Consider the following 23,945-nt stretch of genomic DNA (forward strand, 5'->3'; position numbering starts at 1 on the left):
AACGGAGTTAAAGTGGCCAGAACATCAGTGGAGAACGGGCCACAATCCCTCTGTTCTGTGACAATTCAGCCTCTGCTGCTCTGACTCTCAGAAGAGGCATAGCAGACCACCAGGGAAAGCCGCCAGAGAACAAAAGCCTGGAAATACCGGCTCACAGCGTGCCCATCCACATCCCCCCTCGCAGGGGACACGGAGACTCTACCCAAACAGGGTTGCCTGAGTATCGGCGCGGCAGGCCCCTCCCCCAGAAGGCAGGCTGAAAAATCAAGAAGTCCACAACCCGGGCGCCTGGGTGGCGCAGTCATTGAGCACCTGTCTCCGGCTTAGGGCGTGATCCCGGTGTTCCGGAAAGGAGTCCCTCATCGGGCTCCTCCGCTGGGAGCCTGCTTCTTCCTCTCCCACTCCCCTGCTTCTGTTCCCGTTCTTGCTGACTGTCTGTCTCTCTCTCTCAGATAAATAAATAAATAAAATCTTTAAAGAAGAAGCCCACATCCCTAAGATCCCTATAAAACAAGGGGCACGGCCTGGGACCCAGTCAATAATTTGGGCTCTGGACAACCCCACAACCTCTCCTCATCAGAATGACGAGAAGGAGAAGCCCCCCCCCCAGCAAAGAAAAGACAGTGAGTCTGTGGCCTCTGCCACAGAAATAATGGATATGGATGTAACCAAATTATCAGAAATGGAATTCAGAGTAACAATGGTCAAAACGATGAGTAGAATTGAAAAAAGTATTAACGAAAAGGTTACTGAGAATATAGAATCCCTAAGGACAGAAATGAGAGCGAATCTGACAGAAATTAAAAATTCTATGAGCCAAATGCAGGCAAAACTAGAGGCTCTGATGGCCAGGGTCACCGAAGCAGAGGATCAAGTTAGTGAATTGGAGGATGGGTTAATAGAGGAAAAAACGAAAATAGAAGCTGGTCTTAAAAAAATCCACGCCCACGAATGTAGGTTACGGGAGATTACTGACTCAATGAAACGATCCAATGTTAGAATCATCGGCATCCCCGAGGGGGTGGAGAAAAACAGAGGTCTAGAAGAGATATTTGAACAAATTGTAGCTGAAAACTTCCCTAATCTAGCGAGGGAAACATTCGTGTCCAAGAGGCAGAGAGGACCCCTCCCAAGCTCAACCATGACAAACCTACGCCACGTCACGTCATAGTGCAATTCGCATATATTAGATGCAAGGATACAGTATTGAAAGCGGCCAGGGCAAGGAAATTTCTCACGTACCAAGGCAAAGGTATCAGAATTATGTCAGACCTGTCTACACAGACCTGGAATGAGAGAAAGGGTTGGAGAAGCATTTTTAAAGCTCTTTCAGAGAAAAACATGCAGCCAAGGATCCTTTATCCAGCAAGGCTGTCATTCAGAATTGATGGAGAAATAAAGACATTTCAGAATCACCAGTCATTAACCAATTTCGTAACCACGAAACCAGCCCTACAGGAGATATTAAGAGGGGTTCTATAAAGGTAAAAAGGCCCCAAGAGTGATACAGAACAGAAAGTCACAACCAATACAAACAAACACTTTACTGGCAACATAGCATCATTAAAATCATCTCTCTCAGTTCTTAGTGCCAATGTGAATGGTTTGAACACTCCCATAAAACGCCACAGGGTTGCAGATTGGATAAAAAGAAATGACCCATCCATTTGCTGTCTACAAGAGACTCATTTCGAACCCAAAGATGCATTCAGACTGAGAGTAAGGGGATGGAGTACCATCTTTCACGCAAATGGACCTCAAAAGAAAGCTGGGGTAGCAATTCTCATATCAGATAGATTGGATTTTAAACTAGAGACTATAGTTGGAGACGCAGAAGGGCACTATATTATTCTTAAAGGAAGTATTCAACAAGTGGATATGACAATTATAAATATATATGCCCCCAACGGGGGAGCAGCAAGATACACAAGCCAACTCTTAACCAGAATAAAGAGATATATAGATAAAAATACATTAATAGTAGGGGACCTCAACACTCCACTATCAGAAATAGACAGAACACCCTAGCAAAAACTAAGCAAAGAATCAAAGGCTTTGAATGCCATACTTGACGAGTTGGACTTCATAGATATATATAGAACACTACACCCCAGAATCAAAGAATACTCATTCTATTCTAATGCCCATGGAACATTCTCAAGAATAGACCATGTTCTGGGACACAAAACAGGTCTCAACCGATACCAAAAGATTGAAATTATCCCCTGCATATTCTCAGACCACAACGCTCTGAAATTGGAACTCAACCACAAGGAAAAATTTGGAAGAAACTCAAACACTTGGAGACTAAGAACCATCCTGCTCAGGAATGACTCAATAAACCAGGAAATCAAAAATCAAATTAAACAATTTATGGAGACCAATGAAATGAAAATACAACAGTCCAAAACCTATGGGATACTGCAAAGGCAGTCCTAAGGGGGAAACACATAGCCATCCAAGCCTCACTCAAAAGAATAGAAAAATCTAAAATGCAGTTTTTATATTCTCACCTCAAGAAGCTGGAACAGCAACAGAGGGACAGGCCTAATCCACGCACGAGGAAGCAGTTGACCAAAATTAGAGCAGAAATCAACCAATCAGAAACCAGAAGTACAGTAGAGCAGATCAACAGGACTAGAAGCTGGTTCTTTGAGAGAATCAATAAAATTGACAGACCACTGGCAAGACTTATCCAAAAGAAAAGAGAAAAGACCCAGATTATTAAAATTATGAATGAAAAAGGAGAGGTCACGACGAACACCATTGAAATTGGAAGGATTATTAGAAATTTTTATCAACAGCTATATGCCAATAAACTAATCAATCTGGAAGAGATGGAATCCTTCCTGGAAACCTATAAACTACCAAGATTGAAACCGGAAGAAATTTATTTCTTAAACAGGCCAATTAATTATGAAGAAATTGAGTCAGTGATAAACAACCTTCCAAATAACAAAACTCCAGGCCCGGATGGTTTTCCTGGGGAATTCTACCAATCATTCAAAGAAGAAATAATAGCTATTCTCCTAAAACTATTTCAAAAAATAGAAACAGAAGGAAAGCTACCAAACTCATTCTATGAGGCCAATATTACCTTGATCCCCAAACCAGGCAAAGACCCCATCAAAAAGGAGAATTACAGACCGATTTCCCTAATGAATATGGACGCCAAAATCCTCAACAAGATACTTGCTAATAGAATCCAACAGTACATTAAAAGGATTATCCATCACGATCAAGTGGGATTCATACCTGGGATGCAAGCGTGGTTCAATATTCGCAAATCAATCAGCGTGATACATCATATCAACAAGAAAAGACTCAGGAACCATATGATCCTCTCAATTGATGCCGAAAAAGCATTTGACAAAATACAGCATCCTTTCCTGATTAAAACCCTTCAGAGTGTAGGAAGAGAGGGTACATTTCTCAATCTCATAAAAGCCATCTATGAAAAGCTTACTGCAAATATTATTCTCAATGGGGAAAAGCTGGAAGCCTTTCCCTTAAGATCAGGAACTCCACAAGGATGCCCACTCTCGCCACTATTACTTAACATAGTACTAGAAGTCCTTGCAACAGCAATCAGATGACAAAAAGGGATCAAATGTATTCAAATCGGCAAAGAAGAAGACAAAATGTCTCTCTTCACAGATGACATAATACTCTATATGGAAAACCCAAAAGAAGCCACTCCCAAACTATTAGAAGTTATAGAGCAATTCAGTAACGTGGCGGGATACAAAATCAATGCTCAGAAATCACTTGCATTTCTATACACGGATAATGAGACCGAAGAAAGAGAAATTAGGGAATCCATCCCATTTACAAGAGCACCAAAAACCATACGTTACCTTGGAATTAACTTAACCAGAGACGTAAAGGACCTATATTCTAGAAACTATAAATCACTCTTGAAAGACATTGAGGAAGACATAAAACGATGAAAAGATATTCCATGCTCATGGATCGGAAGAATTAACATAGTTAAAATGTCCATGCTACCCAGAGCAATCTACACTTTCAATGCTATCCCGATCAAAATACCGAGGACATTTTTCAAAGAAATGGAACAAATAGTCCTTACATTTGTATGGAAACAGAAAAGGCCCTGAATCTCCAAGGAACTGTTGAAAAGGAAAAACAAAGCTGGGGGCATCACAATGCCGGATTTCGAGCTATACTACAAAGCTGTGATCACAAAGACAGCATGGTACTGGCACAAAAACAGACACATAGACCAATGGAACAGAATAGAGAACCCAGAAATGGACCCTCGGCTCTTTGGGCAACTAATATTTGATAAAGCAGGAAAAAACATCCAGTGGGAAAAAGACAGTCTCTTCAGTAAATGGTGCTGGGAAAATTGGACAGCTACGTGCAAAAGAATGAAACTTGACCACTCTCTCACACCATACACAAAGATAAACTCCAAATGGATGAAAGACCTCAATGTGAGACAGGAATCCATCAAAATTCTAGAGGAGAACATAGGCAGCAACCTCTACGACATTGGCCAAAGCAACCTTTTTCATAACACATCCCCAAAGGCAAGAGAAACAAAAGATAAAATGAATTTATGGGACTTCATCAAGATTAAAAGTTTCTGCACAGCCAAGGAAACAGTCAGAAAAACTAAGAGGCAGCCCATGGAATGGGAGAATATATTTGCAAATGACACTACAGATAAAGGACTGGTATCCAAGATCTACAAAGAACATCTCAAACTCAATACACGAGAAACAAATAAACAAATCATAAAATGGGCAGAATATATGAACAGACACTTTTCCAATGAAGACATACAAATGGCTAACGGACACATGAAAAAATGTTCAAAATCATTAGCCATCAAGGAAATTCAAATCAAAACCACACTGAGATACCACCTTACGCCAGTTAGAATGGCAAAAATAGACAAGGCAAGAAACAACAATTGTTGGAGAGGATGTGGAGAAAGGGGATCCCTCCTACATTGTTGGTTGGAATGCAAGTTGGTACAGCCACCCTGGAAAACAGTGTGGAGGTCCCTTAAAAAGTTAAAAATTGAGCTACCCTATGGTCCAGCCATTGCACTACTGGGTGTTTACCCCAAAGATACAGACGTAGTAAAGAGAAGGGCCATACACACCCCAATGTTCATAGCAGCATTGTCCACAATAGCTAAATCGTGGAAGGAGCCGAGATGCCCTTCAACAGATGACTGGATTGAGAAGTTGTGGTCCATATATACAATGGAATATTACTCAGCTATCAGAAAGAACGAGTTCTCAACATTTGCTGCAACATGGACAGCACTGGAGGAGATAATGCTAAGTGAAATAAGTCAAGCAGAGAAAGACAACTATCATATGATTTCTCTCATCTATGGAACATAAGAACTAGGATGATCAGTGGGGAAGAAAGGGATAAAGAAAGGGGCGTAATCAGAAGGGGGAATGAAACATGAGAGACTATGGACTAAGAGAAACAAACTGAGGGCCTCAGAGGGGAGGGGGTGGGGGAATGGGATAGACCAGTGATGGGTAGTAAGGAGGGCATGTATTGCATAGTGCACTGGGTGTTATACGCAACTAATGAATCATCGAGCCTTACATCGGAAACCGGGGATGTACTGTATGGTGACTAACATAATATAATAAAAAATCATTTAAAAAATAAATAAATAAATAAATAAATAAATAAATAAATAAATGGATATCTGCATGGCTGAAGTTAACAACTCAGGGAACAACAAATGTTGGCAAGGATACGGAGAAAGAGAACCCTCTTACACTGTTGGTGGAAATGCAAACTGGTGCAGCCACTCTGGAAAACAGTATGCAGGTTTCTCAAAAACTTAAAAATAGAGCCATCCTACAACCCTGCAATTGGACTACTAGGTATTTATCAGAAGGATACAAACATACTGAGTTCAAGGGACACATGCACCCCAATGTTTATAGCAGCAATGTCCACAATTGCCAAAACACTGAAAGAGCCCAGACACACATCTGGTCCATTGACAGTGGAATGGATAACGAAGATGTGGTGTGTGTGTATATATATATATACAATGGAATATTACTTAGCCATCAAAAAGAATGCTATCTTGCCATTTGCAACAACATGGATGGAACTGGAGGGTATTATGCTATGCAAAATAAGTTAATCAGAGAGAGCCAATTATCATATGATTTCACTCATATGTGGAATTTAAGAAACAAAACAGATGGACATAGGACAAGGGAAGGAAAAATAAAGTAAGATAAAAACAGAGAGGGAGGCAAACCATAAGACACTCTAAACTATAGAAAACAAACTGAAAGCTGCTGATGGGGAGGTGGCTGGAGGAATGGGGTAACTGGATGATGGGTATTAAGTAATGAAGTAATGAGAACTGGCTGTTGTATGCAACTGATGAATCACTGAATTCTACCTCTGAACCTAATAATACAGTATATGTAAATTAAATTCTTTTAATTTTAAATTTTTTAATTAAAATAAAATAAAAATAAAAAATACAATGGATACCTGAAACACCATTTCATGATAAAACTCACAAACTAGGAAGAAAGGGAAAGTTTCTCAACTTAATAACCCTACAGCTAACATCACCTCAGTGAAGAAAGACTGATGTTATATTGTGAAGATGATGGAACAGACACTCCAGTCTCTCTCATCCCACAAACAACTATAATTAGAAAGCTATCCACAAACAAAAATAGGCCCAAGTTCTTCGAAGTCCATTTAAGAAGCTTCAACAGCACAGTGGAGCAAAACTCTTGAGAATAACTGTACAAGAAAAGTAAGGAGAAGAGCTTCATTTTGCCTGCATCACCCCACGCCCCAGGTCAGCGCTGCTCAGCACCAAGAGGACACTCCCTGACCTGAGATAGGTCCCCTTTCTGGGGAACAGCGAAAGGGTGAGCAACCATGAGCCTCAGCCCTTCGGGGCATGGCACAAATGACCTGTTTTGGTTTCAAACCTCCCACAGACTGGCATGGCTGACACATCCAGACACAGACACACAAGGGCAGGACTACCAGTATCAGCCATGTGACATGAGTGACCGTGTTTCTCTGTGTCCTGCTCTGCAGAAGTCTCAAGCAGGCTTTGCTGCTGAGGAACCCACAGCCAGCCCAGCACTGTGCACCCTCTAAGAGTTTGCTGCTGATCATCCCAGAGGTTTTCACATTTGCAGACTCCAGCTACCTGAGTCCTCCTGTGGCCCATCTGCATTCACTGGAGTTGCCTCAGCCAGCACCATCGCCAACACTGCGAGACCCAGAATCTACACCACGAGTCAGTCTTGGCTGAGCATATGGACAACACCAGCCCAGGCCCCAGCAGCTATCAGGTGCCTGAGGCCAGGCCTGGCTCCTGTCACTGCACTGCACTGCCACATGAGACCACAGCTAAACCCTGAAGCTGTACACCTTCACACTGCCAGCCTGAACTCCACTCATGAGCCCCCACTGCTGTGCATGCACTACTGGCTAGCCCTGAAGCCACGTGAGTGCACACAGATAGCCCAGGCACTCAAAGCTACCTGTGTGCCCACAGTTGGCACAGTCCCCTCCACTGGCAAAAGTTCTGTTTGGGCATGAGCCTGCTCTCAGCCTCCACAGAGGAGTGTGTGCATAGCACCAACTCTTGCCACCATTCTCCTTCCCCAGTCTCCTGGCGCTGGATCTGGTGGTGCTGCTGAAGACCCCAACAGGCACCGCAGCCACAAAGAACCCTCCACTACTCTTGCTGCCAAGGATCATGCAGTTCCTGAAGTTGTGGCCCCCAACTGCCTGAACCAACCATGCCCTCCTGGATTATTTAAATTATCAAGTCTGAGTGGGATACAGTCAGACTGGGGAAAAAAACCTACAGGCCTTACAGGATACCATCAAGTGAAACAATATTCATATTATGGGAGTCCCAGTAGTGAAGAGAGAAGTGGGCAGAATGCTTACTTAAACAAACGATGGCTGAAAAGTTCCCAAACCTAGGGAAATGTATGGAAATCTTGGGACATTCAATCAATAAGATTGAATCTGAAAAAGACTTCTCCAAGAGACATTATAATAAAACTGTCAAAAATTAAACCCAAAGAAAAAGTCTTGAAAGCAGCAAGAGAAAAGGAGCTCATTAGATACAAGGGAACACCTTGGGGCTATCAGTGGATTCCTCAGCAAAAATCATGAAAGGCGGAAGAGTGAGTGACTTATTTGAAGTGCTGGAAAAAAAATACCGAGTAAGAATACCTAACCCAGAAAAACAAGACTTTCAGAAATGAGAGAGAGATAAAGACATTTCCAGACAAACAAAAGTGGACAGAATTCATTACCACTAAGTCTGCCTTACAAGAAATACTAAAGGGAGTCCTTCAAGCTGAAAAACAAAAAGGGCAGTTACTAGTAACATGAAATCACATGAAAGGATAAATCTCATTGGTCAATATAAATGTATAAATTCAGAACACAGTGACATTGTACTGGCGATGTACAAATTACTTATAACATTAGTAAAAGCTTAAAACACAAATAATCTTAAAAACTATAAAATAATTTGTTAAACACACGATATACAAATATGTAAATTGTGACATCAAAAAGATAAAATTGGTGAGGAGGAATAAAAGCATTGAGTTTGGATGTAAACAAAGTTAAGTTCTTATCAGCTTAAAACAGACTGCTATATCTAGAAGATACTTTATGTAAGCCTCCTGGCAACTGCAGAGCAAAAATGTAAAGTAGATACAGAAAAGATAAAGAGAAAAAAAATCAAAGCACACCACTGTAAAAAAAACAAACAAACCATGAAATTACAAAGAGAGATGTGCAGGAGGAACACTTGATCTATGAAACACCTGGACTAACAAAATGACAATGAAAATCCTTATCAATAATTACTTTAAATGTAAAGGAAAAGATGAATGGATAAAGAAAATGAAATATTACTTAGCCTTAAAAAGGAAGGAAATCCTACCATTTCCAAGCATGGATGAACCTGGACAACATGGACAACATGCTGAAGACACTAAGCCAGACACAGAAGGACCGGATTTGCAGGATCTCAGTTATAAGTGGAATCTAGAAAAACTAAGTCAAGTTCAGTAAAAAAGATAGTAGAATGGTAGTTATCAGGGGCAAATGAGAGCTAGAAATCAAATGGTACAAACTTTCGGTAATGAGATGAAAAAGTTCTGGAGACTGAATATACTGCATGGTGATTATAATTCTTTTTTTTTTTTTTTAGATATTTTAGTTATTTATGTGACAGAGAGACAGCCAGCAAGAGAGGGAACACAGCAGGGGAGTGGGAGAGGAAGAAGCAGTCTCATAGCGGAGGAGCCTGATGTGGGGCTCGATCCCATAACGCCGGGATCACGCCCTGAGCCGAAGGCAGGCGCTTAACGACTGTGCTACCCAGGTGCCCCAGTGATTATAATTCTTAATACTATACTATATATTTGAAATTTGCTTTAAAAGCAGATCTTACATGTTCTTAACACACACACACACACACACAGGGAAAGTCTGGGTGATGATAGATATGTTAATTCACTTGTCATCATCACTTCACAAGGTATACATAAATCAAAACACCACACTTAAATATATACAGTTTTCATTGTAAAAAATATATATAAACATTTAAATGGTGAAAGACTGAATGCTCGCCCCTAACATCAGGAACAAGACAAAATGTGCATTCTCACCACTCTTCTTTTTTTATAATAATTTGTTATTATGTTATGTTAGTTACCATACAGTACATTCCTAGTTTTTGATGTAATGTTCCATGATTCATTATTTGCGTATAACACCCAGTGCACCATGCAATACATGCCCTCCTTAATACCCATCACCAGCCTATCCCAATCCTCTAGCCCCCTCCCCTCTGAAGCCCTCAGTTTGTCTCCCAGAGTCCATACCACTCTTATTTAACATCTTACTAGAAATCCTAGCTAGTGGGGCACCTGGGTGGCTCAGTCCTTAAGCGTCTGCCTTCGGCTCAGATCACGAACCCAGTGTTCTGGGATCGAGCCCCGCATGGACATTTCCAGACAAACAAAATTCTTCCTCCTCAGCGGGAAGCCTGCTTCTCCCTCTCCCACTCCCCCTGCTGGTTTACCCTTTCTCGCTGCCTCTCTCTGTCAAATAAATAAATAAAATCTTTATTTAAAAAGAAAGAAAGAAAGAAATCCTAGCTAGCGCAATAAGCCAAAACAAAGAAATAAAGGCATAAAATTGGAAATATAAAAATAGGAGTGTCCCTTAGTGTGGTTTTGATTTGAATTTCCCTGATGGCTAATGATTTTGAACATTTTTCCATGTGTCTGTTAGCCATTTGTATGTCTTCATTGGTAAAGTGTCTGTTCATATCTTCTGCCCATTTTATGATTTGTTTATTTGTTTCTCGTGTATTGAGCTTGAGAAGTTCTTTGTAGATCTTGGATACCAGTCTTATCTGTGGTGTCATTTGCAAATATATTCTCCCATTCCGTGGGCTGCCTCGTAGTTTTTTTGACTGTTTCCTTGGCTGTGCAGAAGCTTTTTATCTTGAGGAAGTCCCACAAGTTCGTTTTTTCTTTTGTTTCTCTTGCCTTTGGAGATGTGTCATGAAAAAGGTTGCGTTGGCCAATGTCGTAGAGGTTGCTGCCTATGCTCTCCTCTAGGATTTTGATGGATTCCTGTTTCACATCGAGGTCTTTCAACCATTTGGAGTTTATCTTTTTGTATGGTGTGAGTGAGTTGTCAAGTTTCATTCTTTTGCATGTAGCTGTCCAATTTTCCGAGCACCATTTATTGAAGAGACTGTCTTTTTTCCACTGGGTGTTTTTTCCTGCTTTATCAAAGATTAGTTGCCCAAAGAGCCAAGGGTCCATCTCTGGGTTCTCTATTCTGTTCCACTGGTCTATGTGTCTGTTTTTGTGCCAGTACCATGCTGTCTTTGTGATCACAGCTTTGTAGTACAGCTTGAAATCCGGCATTGTGATGCCCCCAGCTTTGTTTTTCCTTTTCAAAAATTCCTTGGAGATTCGGGGCCTTTTCTGGTTCCACACAAATTTAAGGGCTGTTTGTTCCAGTTCTTTGAAAAATGTCATTGGTATTTTGATCAGGATAGCACTGAAAGTGTGCATTGCTCTGGGTAGCATGGACATTTTAACTATGAATTCTTCTGATCCATGAGCGTGGAATATTTTTCCATCTTTTTGTGTCTTCTTCAATGTCCTTCAAGAGTGATTTGTAGTTTCTAAGATACCACCTTACGCCAGTTAGAATGGCAAAAATAGACAAGGCAAGAAACAACAATTGTTGGAGAGGATGTGGAGAAAGGGGATCCCTCCTACATTGTTGGTGGGAATGCAAGTTGGTACAGCCACCCTGGAAAACAGTGTGGAGGTCCCTTAAAGAGTTAAAAATTGAGCTATCGTATGATCCCGCCATTGCACTACTGGGTGTTTACCCCAAAGATACAGACGTAGTGAAGAAAAGGGCCATATGCACCCCAATGTTCATAGCAGCAATGTCCACAATAGCTAAATCGTGGAAGGAGCCGAGATGCCCTTCAACAGATGACTGGATTAAGAAGTTGTGGTCCATATATACAATGGAATATTACGCAGCTATCAGAAAAAACGAGTTCTCAACATTTGCTGCAACATGGACGGCACTGGAGGAGATAATGCTAAGTGAAATAAGTCAAGCAGAGAAAGACAACTATCATATGATTTCTCTCATCTATGGAACATAAGAACTAGGATGATCAGTGGGGAAGAAAGGGATAAAGAAAGGGGGGTAATCAGAAGGGGGAATGAAACATGAGAGACTATGGACTAAGAGAAACAAACCGAAGGCCTCAGAGGGGAGGGGGGTGGGGGAATGGGATAGATTAGTGATGGGTAGTAAGGAGGGCACGTATTGCATGGTGCACTGGGTGTTATACGCAACTAATGAATCATTGAGCCTTACATTGGAAACCAGGGATGTACTGTATGGTGACTAACATAATATAATAAAAAAACATTAAAAAAAAAAAGATGTGGTCCATATATACAATGGAATATTACTCAGCTATCAAAAAGAACGATTTCTCAACATTTGCTGCAACATGGATGGCACTGGAGGATAATGCTAAGTGAAATAAGCAGAGAAAGACAATTATCATATGGTTTCTCTCATCTATGGAACATAAGAACTAGGAAGATCGGTAGGAGAAGAAAGGGATAAAGAAAGGGGGTAATCAGAAGGGGGAATGAAGCATGAGAGACTATGGACTCTGAGAAACAAACTGAGGGCTTCAGAGGGGAGGGGGGTGGGGGAATGGGATAGGCTGATGATGGGTAGTAAGGAGGGCATGCATTGCATGGTGCACTGGGTGTTATACGCAACTAATGAATCATCGAACTTTACATCAAAAACCAGGGATGTACTGAATAACATAATATAATAAAAATATTATTATGAATTAAAAAAATAGGAGTGTCCCTATTTCAGGTGACATAATTGTCGATGTAGGAAATCTTGAGGAATATAAAAAAAGAACACCTCTGCATCTAATAAATGAGCTAAGCTAGGTTGTAGGAAACAAGATCAACGGAAAAATCACCCCATTTCTATATAATAACAAGAATATATCAAAACACATTAAAAACACAATAACAATTATAATCACACAAAGAAGGTGAAATAATTTAGATGTATATTTAACAAAACGTACATGGTTTTCCTGTGCTGAGAACTAAATGTTGGTGAAAAGAATCAAAGAACACCTAAATAAGCACAAATTGTGTTCATGCATTGAAAGACGTGACTTAGTAAAGATATAGATTTTCCACACATGGATTGATCGGTTTAAATCATGTCTTAAAAAATCCTGGCAAATATTATGTAAACATAGATAAGCTAATTCTAATTTGTGTGGAAAAGCAAAAGACCTAAAATACCTACATCAATTCCCAAAAAAAATAAAATGGGAACAATCAGTGTTCATGATGCGGAGACTTACTATGTGGCTATAATAATCAAGAGAGCCTGGCATTGGTAGAGGGAGAGATACAGAGATCAATGAACAGAACAGAGAATGAGAAACAGACACTCACAAATAGGTCCAACTCAATTTTGATACTGGTACAAAACCAATTCAGTGGAGGAAGTATAGCCTTTTCACAAATGGTGCTGGAGCAATTAGACATCCATAGTCCAAAAACAAAGATCCTTGACCTACACTTCACCCCTCACTATCAACACTAAAAATTGACACAAAATGAATCGCAGACTTAAGTGCAAAACATAACACTACATAAGATTTACATTATAAATATAAAACATAAAACTATATACTTAAATATAAAACAAAAAATTAAATACTTGGAGAAAATCTTAGGGACTTAGGGCCAGGTGAAGATTTTTCAAACTTGATGCCTAAGTCACAACCCATAAAAGGATAAAAGGATAAACTGGCCTTATCAAAAAAAAAAAAAAAATGTGTGCTCTGCTGAAGACCCTGAGACAACGAAGAGACAAGCTACACACCCTGCCTATAAAAGGTTAGGAAGAGAGAGACTTTTGGTGATGGAACAGCCCTGAAACGTGACTGGGAGGGTGGATACACAAATCTACATGTAAGATAAATGTTCAGAGAATAACACACATACAAACACACACACATGAGTGCATATAAAACTGTTGAAATCTAATGTCAAACTGGGCTTGGACACTGTACTATAGTTAAGCAAGATATTACCTTAGAGGAAACAGCTTAAAGGTTACATGACATGGGACCTCCTGTGACAACTTCCTGTGAATCTACTGGTATTCTGAAATAAAAGTTTTATAAGTAGCTATGCAAATTTAAAATAAATCCATGCCAAACTAGGGATGTACTGTATGGTGACTAACATAACACAATAAAAAATTATTATAAAAATAAATAAATAAATAAAATAAAATAAAATAAAATAAAATAAAATAAAATAAAATAAAATAAATTCATGCCTACCCGCCGGTTTGTGAAGACAGAATAACATTCCTTCACTAGTACTGTTTTGATCATGTCTGGATCCGTGATAGCCAACACAGGCTGTCGCCCATCATATAACCTGTGTGGGGAAAACAGAGCTGATTACACTTAACACAACAGGTCCTGCAGCTGCAGCCACGCCTGGAAGTCCAGACTTCTATCCTGATGGTACCTAATCCATTCTCTGAGATCATGGTTAGAAAAAACATGAGAACATTTATAAAGTTTAGATGTGTACGTGGGTATTTCTTAGTCCATTCTCCCTTATTTTTCGTATGTTTAAAATACTTTAAGTTTTTTAGAAAAATTTCAAACATTGCAAATAATTTATGTATATTATCAAAAAGGAAGTTAGGGAGGTAAATAACTGAAGGCAAGTAACTTATCTAAGAACAAAACAATAATGGAGAGTCCACCCATACAGTCACTAAAAATTATAATTTTAAAGATATATCAAACACATGATGCATAGGAGAGAATATTAGATGAAAATTATAGACACAGTGATCAGATATATGTAAGAGGTTCCTGCAAATAAAAAGACTTGGAATGCTCAAAAAGTGACGGCAAAATTATGAATTATTTCTTTGCCCTATTTACTAAAATAAACTTCCTAGTTACATTCTAAAAGAAATATTATTTTAAATATTATAGAGGTCCTTGATAGCATTAGGTCAGAAAAATTTGAAACAAAAAAACAAAGAGATTAAAGAAATACAGAGGAACATGTATAATTTATTTTAGACATCTTTTCTTTCCATTACATATATTTATTCATACACGTGGATCCCAAGTGTGAGCTCCTTCGCCTTTGTGTAGATGACATCCCGGAGCAGCAGGGCAAACCCACTTTTGCACATGTCTCACACAAAGCGGACTCTTCATGTGTGGTCCATGCCTATTCAGCCTGACCTCCTGACCGTCAATATGGCCTGTTAATGAGACTCTGTCACCAGTAGGGGTTTACTTTAAGCTTAATTACATCACCATTGGCATTTTGTTTTCCAGTTTAAATCATTTGCATGTACTAGAACAAAACGAAAGATTTCCCACAAGTCCTCTATTCTTTTTATGATGTCACAGAGGAATTTCAAATGGTTTCGTGATCACACCTAAAAATGGATGAGACCACTACACTAAATGCTACCCATCTCCAAACAGTATTCTTTTTTTTATAACAATTTTTTATTATATTATGTTAGTCACCATACAGTACATCCCTAGTTTTTGATGTAAAGTTCCATGATTCATTACTTGCATATAACACCCAGTGCACCATGCAGTACCTGCCGTCCTTACTACCCATCACCGGCCTATCCCATCCCCCACCCTCCTCCCTTCTGAAGCCCTCAGTTTGTTTCCCAGAGTCCATAGTCTCTCATGGTTCATTCCCCCTTCTGTTTACTCCCCCTTCTGCTTCCCTTTCTTCTCCTACCGATCTTCCTGCTATTTCTTATGTTCCATACATGAGTGAAACCATATGCTAATTGTCTTTCTCTGCTTGACTTATTCAAACAGTAGCCAAACAGTATTCTAAAACTCAGTGTGTTTCAGTGGGAGTCATGTACACGTAGTGTTAAAGCAGTGATAGAAGTTACTGAGGTGGCACTCAGGTCTACTCTCCCAGCAGCCTGATCATATTTCTTGGATGATTTCCCTCGTCCCATCCTGTTTGTTCAAAAACACCTGGGTGGACAAGGGACAGTGCTTTTGGGTTACTGTATATATTCATGATCTCACATGGCCCTAATACAGCTTCCACTACAGTCAAACTGAGATTCCTGAGACCCCCCGCCCTCCAACCTCCAGATCCAGTGTTACCGGCAGATGGGGCTCAAGAATCTGTATTTTTAACAAGCTCTCCCACATGGTTCCTACCCACAGCCAAGCATGAGAACCATGTACTAAGGTCAGAACTGGGGCCCACGATGTAACACTGCCTCCACCCAGAGCTGACTAGTACTGAATGTGGGAAGGGACAGTGGAGCTGAACCAGCGGTGATCCAGAGATCTGGGTTCCTTCCGTGCCATCACGTTGCATATGGCCCATGCCACTCAGAGCCCTACAGTTTCTGAGGACGTGACCAGAAAAGATAAAGAGGTGCAGGGAGAGAAAATCCTGGCTGTGAGCATCCCAGCACCACACTGTATCTCTCCAGGCCTGATTCACACTTGGACTTGCACACCTGGTGATGCAGGGGATCCCAGGAAGCAGAGGTTCCAGAAGCTTTACTACAGCAGGCTTCATCCCAAGGGGCTCTCGACTGAGACTGATCACACCACGGGAGCTTCATCGTAATAAGCCTATCCAATAGAAGTTTCCAGAATACTCACCCCCACATTCTTCCATACTTTCTAAAACATTTCTCGTCAAAAACAGTAATACCCTGCAAGAAGAAACAAAACAGATTACTAATCTAAATGTGCTGAGCCCTATCTCCCACAGGGACAAAAATGACTCAGATGCATGAAGTGCAGCTTACTACCTCTCACTGGCAGTGACAGGGAAGCTCTTATTCGCAGGTGTCTTTTTGGAAAGGAGAGAAAACAAGAGGATATTGAAATGGAGAAATTCAAGTCCCTCTTGAATTCTCTGCACGTGTTATAGATACTGAACAACTTACCCCGTCTGTGAAGACTACATAACCTCGGTATTACTGGCGTGTTTGGCCTGTGCATGTGTTGTCTCTAAATCTCAGAACCCTGTGAATGATTACCTCAGGGCCACGTGGGAAACTGTAGCTGAGGGAAAATCAGTGTGTCCTGAACCCTCTGAACCCCCAGTCAGCATCCTGGTCATTGATCTCGGGAGCCCTACTAGAATTCCAGTGGATTTAGGATATTAAGACACCAGTGACCTCTTTTAGTCTAGCAAATTTACATAACTCTAACACATGTTTCTTGAGTGAGAAAGTGAGAGATGAGTGAATGAAAGACAAGGTGGATTCTGCCTCCCAGTCACCCAGCCAACACAGAAGGAGGGGACCATGCCACCATTCCACAAAGGGCAGAACAAATTAAAATACCTGATAAGAGTTTTCACTTTTGTCACTTAAGAAAAAAACAACAAAACGTCCCATCCCTAAGTTTCAGCTGTGATTCTGATGTTCTAACCATGCAACACAGGGTCCCAGAGATGTGGATCTTGGGGTGCTGGTATTAAGGAAAAGTGGAAAGGAAATTAGTGCTTTTTCAGAGAGAAAAAGTCCAGGAAGTTCGTAGGTGCTAACTGGGCACCGAGGGTCTCAGCAGGGAGCAGTGGGATCTGAGAAACAAGCCTCAGGTCTGGGGGAAAGGAACTCCACAGCAGAGAGCAGCCTGCACGTGAGACTCTGCCTGCGGCCTTCTGCTGTGAGCTCCTAACCTTCTGTCCAGGGGCCGGGCTTCGGACAAGCCATCAGAGCTGGATGAGCCACAACGGCTCCATCTCCATCAGTCTGTGTGTCCGCTAGTACGTTCCATTCAGTACATTAATTTCTTCATAATTTTGTCAAAGCATCTCTTTTCTAGTGATTTTGTATGAGTGGTTCTAGCTTTATGCGTAAAACAACACACACATACACACAACTCGATCGAAGATTAAAATCTGAAGTCGATAGACAAGCACCACCTCCCATCAGCAAAGTTCCCTCCCTGCTCAACTCACCCAGAAGGTGCCTGCAATGAGGGTAGAGAAGGAAAGCAGAGAGCTCTGGGGCAACCTCTCAAATCCCAAGACACGGCGCCATTAGCAACGGGTGAGGTACAGCTTGGAAATAACTGCAGGGGGGTGGCAATGCTTGACAGAATTCCAGTACGTGCACATTCCCAAGGTGAAGTTGGGCTGCCCAATAAACTGAAGTTCCAGAGCTATCCAGCAAAACAAAAGGCTACCCAGAGCTCGTACTGTGACAGAAAAGTCTGACTCTAGCATACACAGCTTAATGGACCACTGGTGTGGACCCCCTTGATGCTCTTCTCCTAAAACTGAATATGATGATGCCTTCCTGGGAATCCACACCTGCCAGAAACAAAAGCCTCTTCTCGATGCTAGAACATCAAGCCCTGGATTGAAGCAGCCAGAGAGCTGGGCTGCCCACTGAGGCAAACCCTGAGGCTCCTAACAGCTGACGATAGAGCCCTGGGGTCGACCTGGCTATGTGCTGGGTGGGGCCTGTGACATGATTTCTGGAAAGTCTCAAACATAAGCACTTCTCCCAAGGAGAAGCCTTTTTACGATGAAACTAAGCTGGGATTGACAGCCATAAGAAGCGAAAGAGGGAGCTCAAACAATACTCACATTTCGGTAGGCCAGAATGGTTCCCACAAAAGGCAGAGGTGTTGGCCCAGGAATTCCCAGCTTCTTAAAAAGTCCGTGTGTGTAGGTCCCGTATCTATAAAGTGAAAGAGAAAACCAGGTCACAGGGATGGTGGGATAGGTGCTGGGGCTGCCTGGTCACGGACGCAGAACTGGGACAGGCAAGGGAGGGAGGTAACATGTCGGCCAGAAATAATAACAGCAATTCCAACAGCAATAATTACATTCACTCATCATCTCCTTTCCCACCTCCACTGTGAGCCCCACAAAACGTCATGATGCTTCGCTAAGAGCAGCTGAAATCTTCATGGTCCCAAACCTAAAGTGAAGACTTGATAAGTGTTTCCACACTTGAGTGCTTCTAAAAGGGTCATGCTTATTTCTTCCAGGAAATTCACTCATGCCTATTTAGTAAATGACTCATCCATGATTTTGGAGATTCTCATTCTAGGTGGAAAGAGGAAAGATTGTTTCTCTCCTCTGATGAAGAGATTTGGCTTAATTGCATCCACTCAAGAGCTGAAGGTTACTGACAGCTTAGAACGAAAATGTTCAGATGGTCTGCTCAGAGACGTGTTTTTCCTTCCTTGTAGGCCCTGTTCCTTGTGGGCTGTGGTCCTTCTTATATCTATCTTCATAGGGAGGGTTTGAGCAACGACAGGGTTCTTATTTCTGTACAATGAAAACTGTGTCCAAGGCTCCACTGGCCTCATTGAAAAGTGAGATGCTTTCAGCTCCACCCAAGTCTCTGTTGTCAGGCACTCTGGTTCTCTTGAGCTGCAGAGAAGGGGGACTGACCCACATGTGCCCTAAGTGATACCATATAAAAGAATCAGTAAGGAAACAATCCATTTCCAGACCATTCTTCCCCTCATGGCATCTGGTCCTTCAACCTGTGACACTCACCTGCTCAGCACAGCGTCAGATACACTCATTTTGTTCAAGATGGTCACTCACCAAGCAGTTCGTTTACTGCCTCTGCGCATCAACTGTCTCAGACCCTTTATGGGTGGTGCTCCCTATGGCGGGCCTGCTTGCAATCATCTCATGGGTCTCGTGTGCAAACCCACAACTGCATCCTTGCAAGCCTTCCACTTAGGTGTTGCTGAGAGATGGCAGAGTGGAGGAAGAAAACAGGCTGAGGGAAGGAGCCGCCAGAAACCATTTTAACCATGAACTTGCTAGGCCTACAAGGCTAATGCCAAAGAGGCAAATTAGGAAAGTATGGTAGGAAAGGATGCTAGGTAGAAATGGTCACATGCCCCACAAGGCTTTCAGCTAACAGATAGGGGGCCTTCCAAAGTCCAGATACCTCCAGTTGACAGCAGAATACATGTTATGCAACATAAAATGAGTAATGATAAAATGTTCCATAGAACGGAATGAAGACCTTGTCTCCTCATCTCTGGAGTCTAACCTTTAACACAGTACAGTTTCCAAATATTCTGTAAATCCGGCAAATCTTATATTATTATATAGTCAAATAAACTCACAAAACTGCATGAACAGACATGTATTGAGGGACCAGCAGAGGGCCGTAGCAAGACCCAGCTGAGTGTCTGGATGCTACCTCCAGAACAGTTGCACACATGAGTCCCAACTGCCAGAAGCTGGGGGTGGCCTTGGTTAGTCCCACCTCTGTTCCTTCCTCGCCATCACCACCACAACAACTCACTTCCTGTTTCTAAATATTTGACGAGCTCCATGAACTCCCAAGTGAGGCCAAGCAAGTGAGTGAATGTGTCAGCAACACTGGTCCCAAGGAAATATCTGGTTTAGTGTCTAAACTCACATGGCTCCATAAGAAGGCAGAGGGTGGGCTGGGTGAATTTTTCTGATTCTTTCCAGCTTCCCTCTTCTTTTTTTTTTTTTTTAAAGATTTTATTTATTTATTGGACAGAGATAGAGACAGCCAGCGAGAGAGGGAACACAAGCAGGGGGAGTGGGAGAGAAGCAGGCTCATTTCGGAGGAGCCTGATGTGGGGCTCGATCCCATAACGCCGGGATCACGCCCTGAGCCGAAGGCAGACGCCTAACCACTGTGCCACCCAGGCGCCCCTCCAGCTTCCCTCTTCTTGACAGAGTCATGTTGCTGCTGGTACAAATGAAGGAGCTAAAAATAAAGTCTCTCACTTTTATTGCCATTACATTGCATTGCATGCAGAGGGCACTATCCACAGCTACTGACTCTTGGCTACACCAGTGTCTTCTCAGTCTACACGGTTGTCTGCCTGGTGGTGACAATATCCAGTGACAGCCCCACTACAAGACAGACTACACAGTGTGGCTTACATGGTGGTCCTGTCCCCTGGCTTCTAGCAGATGAGATGCTAACCCTGCAGTCCCGTGATGACCTCCTGTAGGACCAGGATCAAGGAGTATCTCTTGGAGGTCTGCTCTGAGGGAGGAATATTCTCCCACTCCAACCCCAGTCCTATCTGAATGCTTCTCACATCAGCACTGGCTCACAGTCTCACTACGCATCTGTGCTGAAAGATTAAAATAATCTTCTGGCCCATGTATTTAAAAAATACACAATCTATGCCATAGAAGTATGTATGGGTACTTCAAATTCATATTGCCAACATTACTCTAGAAGGCTGAGGTTATCTTTATAGTCACAAAAGCTGAACAAACAGCCCTGTTGTATTGCTCAGAAAGAACATGCTGGAAATAGTCTTATCTCAGTAGAAAACCTGTTATTAAATAGAATGAAATTAAACCACATCAATTACTCTTAAATGTCATCATACAGAAAATGTGTTGCCACAATACCCAGCATTCCTAACATTTCTCTCAGAAAATGAAAATGACGTCTCCATGTTCTATGTTCATGTCCCCATTATTTCCTACACTTAAAGAAAGTGAAATTTAGACAGAGGTCAAATGTGACATGGAGGAGCCATCCCTACCCATGCTGTGAAACCAAATCCTTTCACAACCTGCTCCATGATGCCAGGAATCCCACCACTGAAAGGAATTCCTCTGCTAGATGTTTTATTTCCTCCTCCTGTACTGTAAGGTAAAGGCAAAAAAATATTTAAAATCCAAAATGGGAGGCACCTGGGTGGCTCAGTTGGTTAAGCATCTGCCTTCAGCTCAGGTGATGATCCCAGGATCCAGGGATCAAGCCCCACATCAGGCTCCCAGCTCCGTGGGGGAGTCTGCTTCTTCCTCCCCCTGCTCCTCCCCCTGCTTGTGCTCTCTCTCTCTCTGACAAATAAATAAATTTTCTAAAAAATTAAAAATAAAATAAAATTAAGTCCAAATTGGCTTTCAGGATCTGTCTTTGTGGCTGCTGGCAGATTTCATATGCGGGGAGGCGGGGGGGTGGAGGGCATCTCGATACGGATGTTAACCCTCCCAGACACTGGAAGCAAAAGGTGAAATGAATAAAATTTTAAGAAATCTGCCAAGTCTCCTCAGCTCTAAAGATGCTCACTTAGGAGTAAGGAGTTCTGCATATTACACGGTCAGGGATGGCTAGGAGAGGGATAGAGAAAAGATGGAACAGCCCAGTCATAGGAGGAAGATGAGGCATCTCCAGCCCCCCGGAAGTCTGGGTGCACCGGGTGTCTTGTGTACATGTTGCCTGGTGGTGGATGGAGGGGAGCAGGACCACCTGAGAGACACAGTCCCAGTCCTTCTACACGTCTCCTGCAGCGGACACAGACCAGAAGGTGAAGATAATGAGACAAAGACCCAAGCCATTCCGTCTGTCTCCAGAATGCCCACAGCTTGAGAAGGGGGTGAGGACCCCAGAGCACTGGGGCCTGTTGATTTCTCTGCCTCTGCTGAATTCTGCTTGATTAGTCTAGGTCCCAGCTGGTAGTCAAGCAGAAGATGATCCCTAGGAGCAAAAATGCCACTCTACCTCCCAGCTACAGAAATGGGAGTTGAGGTGTAGCGGCTTCAGCAGATCAGCAGATCTGGTGAGGTCAGTAATAACCCTTTATGTGTTCCTAGCATGTTTGAAGCACCCAACACTTAAGCAACGTCCCCTCTGTTAACTCTTTTGATCCTCAAAGCAGACAAGGAAAAGGGGGTGGATGCTGATTAGCAACCGAAGTCCAGGGTTCCAGAGGCAATGAGCCTGGACAGTTACTCACAGATAGAGGAGCACCAGGCTGGTAGCCAGGAGAAGCCAGGTTTCCATGGAAAAGCTTGGAATCAGGTCCATGGCCCCTTTCTCTCTGCGAATCTCCTCTACTTTCGTTCAGCAGTGCGTGCTAGTCCTTGCTGGCCTGTGTGTGCGGAGCTTCCCTTCTCACCAGCGGTGATTCAGTGAGGCTGGAATGTATATACTGAAAAGGGGGTGGGGCTGGAATGACAGCCAGTAGCAGGGCCGCCCATCTGCAGCGGCCCCTCAGCCATGAGTGTTGGCAAAGCATCGTGGACACTCCCAGTTTGACCTCCTTTGAGTTCATACTCTGTGAGAAATCAATAAACTCAGTGTTATCAGTAATCTCAAAGGTTAGAGAAACTCATGGTAAGCCACTCTCCTTAAATCTCTAACCTGTCCTTGTCACCATGGCTGCCTGTACCCCTAAATACTTGAAATCCTTCAAACAAGCTAGGTCTACACATCTTTACTGATGTAGTTTCCTCTGCCTAGAAATGTCCCTGTGCCCCCTGCGAGGATCCTACTCATCCTCCAAACCCAGCTCCGACAGAATCCCCTCTGTTAGAGTCTTTCCTCCTCAACCTCCTTGAACAGATATAACCACTTTGTCCTCTGGGAAGTTTCTGTCCCCCCAGCCCCAGTTCTATTATTACCCTTTCTACCCTCCAGTCCCATCGTTGGTCTACACAACTATTTGCCTTACAGATAAAGAGTTTCTCAAGGGTGCCATCTGAGTGCTTGTCAACATTATGTCCCTAGGCCCCAGCCAAGCACTATATGCTCAGAGGAGCATCCGGAAACATTGGTGGAGTTAAGTTCATAGAGGTGAAATTGCTCAGCTCCCTGTATGTCCTTTCTGGGTGGATCATTGGTGACCAGGCCACATACCTGCTGGGAGATATCTAAGAACATAGTATCTGGAAATTACACTGCTCATTATCATCACTCTGACCCATGTTCTGTGTCTGCATGGCCTGAGAAACCATGGATTACGTGGCATATCTCTGGAGTCTCTGGGACAATGGAGCCCTGTAGAGATAATTAAGAAAGAAGTGTCTGCAATCTTGAATAGCAACAGTGGACAGACATAGGAAGCTGGAAAATGATCCCCAGGTAAAGTAGGAGACAGAGTCCCAGGAATTCTGAAATATTTCTGCCCCGTTTTGGTTCCTTCACTGGGCACCATTCCATGAGGTCATGCTATTATTCCTGTTTACAGATGTAGAAACTGAGACTCAGTGACTGCATTGGGTTTCCAACAGGCATTGATCACAAGAGCATATTGTAAATAAGCAAACATGAAGAGAGACTGAAAAGTCTGTGCTCTGCAACATCAGTATTCAATGCTTACCCTTCCCTGACAAGGGTCTCTATGGGAAATAGTGAGAGCCAGGCTACAATAGCAAACTGGTTAAAATTCTGCCCCCACCTCCATGGTGACCCACACAGCAGCCTCCTTGTGGGTCTTCCAGAACAAAGGACTCCACCTCATCTCAGCAGAGATGACAGATGCTGGTCAA

General features: G+C 42.4%; 1 protein-coding gene across 1 annotated transcript in view; it reads right to left on the reverse strand.

The window, feature by feature from the left end:
* The window catches only part of LOC113249444 (cytochrome P450 3A12), a 44,162-nt gene extending 20,978 nt beyond the window's left edge, over positions 1 to 23,184 (reverse strand). Inside the window, exons 1-4 of the mRNA XM_048224737.2 lie at positions 22,412 to 23,184; positions 18,285 to 18,378; positions 16,340 to 16,392; positions 13,985 to 14,084 (exon numbers count right to left, since the gene is read on the reverse strand). Coding sequence (XP_048080694.1) covers positions 13,985 to 14,084; positions 16,340 to 16,392; positions 18,285 to 18,378; positions 22,412 to 22,482 — 318 coding nt within the window. The 5' untranslated portion in view covers positions 22,483 to 23,184. The remainder of the gene's footprint in view (positions 1 to 13,984; positions 14,085 to 16,339; positions 16,393 to 18,284; positions 18,379 to 22,411) is intronic.
* Between the last annotated feature and the right edge of the window lie 761 nt (positions 23,185 to 23,945).

The sequence above is a fragment of the Ursus arctos genome, unplaced genomic scaffold, assembly GCF_023065955.2.
Source record: "Ursus arctos isolate Adak ecotype North America unplaced genomic scaffold, UrsArc2.0 scaffold_2, whole genome shotgun sequence".
NCBI classification, from domain to species: domain Eukaryota; kingdom Metazoa; phylum Chordata; class Mammalia; order Carnivora; family Ursidae; genus Ursus; species Ursus arctos.